Raw genomic sequence first — 5650 nt, forward strand, 5'->3', positions numbered from 1 at the left:
GATCGGTGTGCTCTCCGGCATTTCGCTCTGGTTGCGAATCAGTTGCTCGCTGGTTACGCGAGCCGAAAAAAAATCGACTATTCATGCGCAACGTCGATAAAATCTGAAAGCTGCTAAAAGCACACGCGATCGTATCGCCAATAATGTCGTTTCCGCGGCGGTAAATACAGAAGCAGAGCCGTATTTAAACCAGCTTCCTGCCGAAATTTAACAATCCTAGCACACAATAGACCACAGTGAATAACATAGCCATAGTACGACCAAGGATTTATACGTCTGGCTCATCGATCCATGATCTCCCTTCGTTTAGTGCTGCCTTCTTTATGTTGATTCGCATCCTATGGGTTCTTTGTGCCACTGATCTTCCACGCTAATAACTGTCACGTGTTTTTAACAGATATCATGGCCACCAGTGTTCTTTCGTATAACAACTTGTTTACTGGGAAGCAGAGTTTAAACATATATTGGGTATTCGAAAAAGTTCGTGGCGTTTCTCAACCATTTGCATGATTTCATCGCATCGTTCTGTGATTGGTCGACGAAAGCGTGATGCATCTTTGATATCAACATTTTGATAGAGCATTTTGTCCGTAAACACCACAAATTTGTTCACAAGCCTGCGTAGCATTCTCGCCTTGATCGAAGTGATATTGTAAAATGTAGCGAATTTTCGTATTACTTATCTCCACGTTCAAGACGTTATTACTGTTAAGCCAATAAACAAATTTGATACCTGTTTTTTTCTATCCATAATATAAACTGTAACCTTATAAATGGCATCTAGTATGTTCCAATAGGTTACGTGTAAACAAAAATATATGCTACGTTAAATCCATCTAGCGACAAAACGCCACGAACCTTTTTGAATACCCGTTATATGAAAACTACAACCTGAGTATTTGACTATCTCAAGAAATTAAACCTTACACCGCTATAAACCCTAACATTTTCAAAGATCTACACTTTGTAAAAGTGCTATGAAAAAGAGACTCGATATTTTCAAAGTTCTAGACTACAATACCCCTTTAAACTCCGAGCTACACGCCGAACCCTTTTCAGTTTTCATAATTCGCAACCCCCTAAACGTACACGCTGCAATTACCATCCGTTCTCGAGGGAAACAAACACAGAAAGAAGTACGGACACTCGCGTTGGAAGAAATTTTGAATGGGGGCTCAAATAAAGAAGAGAAAACGAAACACCAGGAGGGTAAATCCTTGTAATTACTCTCGATTCCGAGGCCCGTTGCGAAATTCGGTAGTTCCGGGCTGGGTTCCGCGCTCACCGAGAGGGAAAAAGATATCCGAAGATAGGATCTGAAAGCTGCTGAAAGCGCGTGATCGTATCGGCCGGTAATGCTATCCCCCAGCGACAGAATGGCGCAAAATCTGGCCCCCATTGTTGGCCCTAGGGCTCAGACCGGCGCGTTCCTTCGACAGGATGTGCTCTCGATTTTCTCGAATATCGTATAATGTAGTTTACGCCACCAAGAGCAGGACGGGGGAATGGGAGGGGGCCAAGACGCGTAAATCCGGCGATTTAGCGTACCGAGAGAGAGAGAAAAGAAAAAGTCTTCTGATCGGAGTAGGTGTGTTCTATTGAGGATCTGTTCTTGTTTGATCATGCTTTGAGAAGATGTGACAAAACTCTACGTTGTTGATATGTAGTTTTGATAAGTCCCTACTACAGAGACTGTTATAGTTTGGGGTGATAGTAGAGAAACGTGGCAATTGTGAGCTGAATTGCTTAATTTTGTAAGAAACTTTAAGGGTGATAACACGGCAAGACTGAAATCACCCGAAGGTTATAAATAAAAATTAATTTGGTTTTAAAAAAGAAGCTTTTTTAGTGAGTAATACACCTACTTGTACGTGATAAATGCGTTTTTTGTGGCAAGGTCGAATCCGACCCACCGTAAGGGAGGAGGGTTAAATATTTTAAAGAAATCGAATGATTCTCTGGGGTTGAACACCGAAAACATTTATCCTCCCCTTAATGGATTTATTTTAATTTATTTATTTAACTTCTACGGGAATCCGGCAATGAATTCAAAATAGGTAATAGCTTTATAGTTGAATGTAGTGGCGTCATCGGTGGCAGTCCTCCCAACTCTATGTATAACTCAACCTCTCGGTCGATAACGTATCGTTCAAGCATAAAAGTAATCAATTTATTACCTTGATAAATTATCCTCCTTACAATATTTTTAATCTATAATTATATTAAAAATGTATGAAAAGGCAAAATTCTATCTCCAGAAAGTTAAGTGAATAGCAGTTTTGAGTTAGTAAAAATAATAAAGATCAATTTAAATTATTATCAGTGATAATTTATCACATATCACTTATAAATTACTATTTACTAACATTTCAAATTACAAATTATTTTTAAATTGTATTTATATGAATAGAATTCAAATAGTTTATCCTTCTAATAATGAATTCTGAAACCACTGTATATTATTTAAGACATGATATTACCATAAATTTATTTATAATGGGAAATAAGATGAGAAAATCAAGAAGTATAACGGAGAATAACATTTATTCGAACAAATTTTATTTTACGAATAAAGATACCTGTTTTATCTGAAGAGTATTTCAGCCATCGGATAACTTTCCTATTTGTAACGGTAGATAACCACTGACAAGAGCGCGTTGGTGACTTTCATAGGGAACTGCCTTGTCGTTCTTGGAGCCAATACCCAAAATCAATCATACAGAAAGAGCAGGGCATCCTTGCAACATGCACTGTTGAATAAAAAAACAAACAAAATAAAAGAAAATAAACCAACCAACCATGTGTATTATGTTGTGATTGTGTGAACAAAAGAGAACATGATGGTTTGTTTTGATAGTTTAGTGATTATGATAATGTAAACTAAATGTACCTAAATGCGAATAATATAAAATGACGAAAACTTGTATAGTTTGCAAAAAACAACCTATTCCTGGTGATCACACTCGTAGTTTTCACAAGTAAGAATTATATGTACAATGTATTACAATAATTAAATATTTATATATTATGTTGCATCATGTAAATAATAATGTTAGGTTATGGTAGTTTTGCCAATCTTTATTTTTAATTATGACTATTTAAATAACTGATATATTCCTTAGATTCTTTATTAATTGCAATATTTTTATAAATTGTAGATTTCCTGCAAACAATGAACTGAAACAGAAGTGGATGCAAGCTATTGGAGTAACGGATATTAAGAAAATCTCAACTGTTTGTAGCGATCACTTTGAAGATGATGCATATCATCAAACTGATGGATATACAGTCACCAAAAGGCTGTTATCAACTGCAGTACCTATTCTCAATAAATGTTGTATAAAAAATATTACTAATAATATTGTGATACCATCTGTAGTAGAAGAGACTTGTGATAAGATTTGTAAGGAAGAGGTGGATGAATTTTCGTTCAATAATTCATTGGAGTTGTCAACAAATACAAATAATACGACTACAGTAGGAGAGATTTGCAATAAGATTTACAAGGAAGAGGTGGATGATCTTTCCTTTAATAATTCATTAGAGTCATCAAGAAATATAAATAATATTGTTACTGATTCAAGTATTCAAGATAATACTTACAGTAGTGTAAATGAAAGTGATTCATTGGAAGATTGTGATATAAAACCTGTAATAGAAAGTTCTTTTAATGACTCAACTTCACAACTGGAACATATTGAAAAGACTTCAAATGACAAGAACAGTACGAGTTCGAAAAGGTAAATATTTCTTAATATTTTGAATTATTAATATTAGCATTAATTATTTTATACTCAGAATTGTATATTTAAAAATATTTTCAGAAAACGAACAATAAATGAAGCTGAAAGTGATATACCAAATAAAAAATTTTGTTTTATGGATGGAGTTCAACCTTCTCATGTCTCAAAACAAGACTTTGTTTCAGATGAAGCATGGAGACGTTTTGTTAAATTGATGCTTTATAAAAATAGACAAATAGCAGGTGCTAGGAAAAAAAGTTGGAGAAGGAAGAAACAAATTGGTACTTTTAAAGAACTTATCAAGAGTTTACAAGATAAAAATGCTTTCTGTGGCTCTGAGTTTTTAGAGGTCGTTTTATAATATTTTCATATTTTTTAAACGACCATTTTAGTGTAGACATTATTGGTTATCAATTTTGTATTTATACAGTGATCCACGATCAGAAATTTTTATAGTAATTGTGATATTTGTAAAATAAGATTTCTATAGATATACAATTTATTGTATAATTTAATTTTAATTTTAATGCACAAGTGTGTAAAATGTGAATGCCCTAGATTAGTTAAGTTTTTATTATAAAAACTTTTATAATAAATTAGGTTTAGTTAACGAACGTACACACAGATGATATTTACATATCTCTGGATACCCCATGCTTATGATTTTTTCCCTTCTGCTCGCGAACATAAATTTATCTTTTATAATTAACTTACTTTCCGTTCTTGAAAGATACACTGATACATTAAAAGTATAAAATATTTCGTTAATGACGCTGCTAAAATGATTCATCTGTTTACTTTTTAAACTGTTTAGAGATAGCATGAACTTACCTTCGGAGACGACTGTATATCCGACAGTGAATTTTATATTAGGAACATATAAATCAATTAATCGTTTTCAATTTATTATTTTTTCTGTAAATTCAACATTTGTGCTTCATTGATGAATATATTCCTCTCCTGTTTGAACTTATTACATACCTTAAATTACGTTGCGAAGCATTGTGTACTTACGTTACATAGCAAACACAATAAAGCATGAAAAATAAAATGTTCAAACGTTTAGTTTTGAAATGAAAAATATCTTACTTTTTCGATAACAATCCTATGTCCTATACACAAATAATGAGTTGTAGCAAGTTTAAAATAATCCAAATAAAGTAATGTTTTATTATTTTGCACGTGTAAACGATTCGATGATTCCTTGATAATTTCTGGTTGCTCTAGTGTTCGATAAACGATTCTCAGTTTTAAATAAATTCGAAAAAGATCTATCTACGTGAGTCTGATTATTTTTGTAGGTATCATATTTACTTTTGTAAATATATCTTTACATAGTTTAGGGGGATCGCTCACGTGGAGCATTGGTTGCCAATTAACACTGGATATATTATGGAGAAAAAGGATTTTAGTAGTTCCTACTGCAAAGGTGGTATAGACCGGGGTTAAAAGTGACAGAGGGCGAAAGTAACAAGCTGAATGTTTGAAAATGTGTTATAGACGCGTACGCCAGCGTTGAGTGTAGAATAAAGAACAATAATTGCAGTTTGCAAAGTAACTTTTCAATGTCATCAAGTTTCTTTTTCATAGTAATTTACAAGGAACGTCAGCCAATAAATACTTCTGATTTTTTTTTTTTACTCAAAACTCCATTACATCTGACCTAGTATAGAGATCAATTGGAATATTTTCTTTCTCTTTGACTTTTCATTAATAATTTCGATTTTATTTACAGCAAGACTGAAATATCACGACTATGATGAAATTATTACTTTCGACCCCGGACCACGTTACGCAAGAATTTCGCTCGAATAACCCTTTGACTGCAGGGGGCGCATATATCCGCCCTCGAAAATTAGAATCAGAGAAGTTTTTAACTTCGTCAAAAGAATTTTTAAAAAGTATCA

At 33.5% G+C, this 5650-nt stretch overlaps 1 protein-coding gene across 1 annotated transcript; it reads left to right on the forward strand.

The window, feature by feature from the left end:
* The first annotated feature begins 2736 nt into the window (after positions 1-2736).
* LOC128885902 (uncharacterized) lies at positions 2737-4200 on the forward strand. The gene is made up of 3 exons (XM_054140261.1): positions 2737-2978; positions 3159-3740; positions 3825-4200. Exons 1-3 carry the CDS (start codon positions 2911-2913, stop codon positions 4102-4104), a joined length of 930 nt encoding a protein of 309 aa, XP_053996236.1. The 5' UTR covers positions 2737-2910; the 3' UTR covers positions 4105-4200.
* Positions 4201-5650: the final 1450 nt, after the last annotated feature.

This window comes from Hylaeus anthracinus, unplaced genomic scaffold (assembly GCF_026225885.1).
Source record: "Hylaeus anthracinus isolate JK02 unplaced genomic scaffold, UHH_iyHylAnth1.0_haploid 11982, whole genome shotgun sequence".
Taxonomy (NCBI): Eukaryota; Metazoa; Arthropoda; class Insecta; order Hymenoptera; family Colletidae; genus Hylaeus; species Hylaeus anthracinus.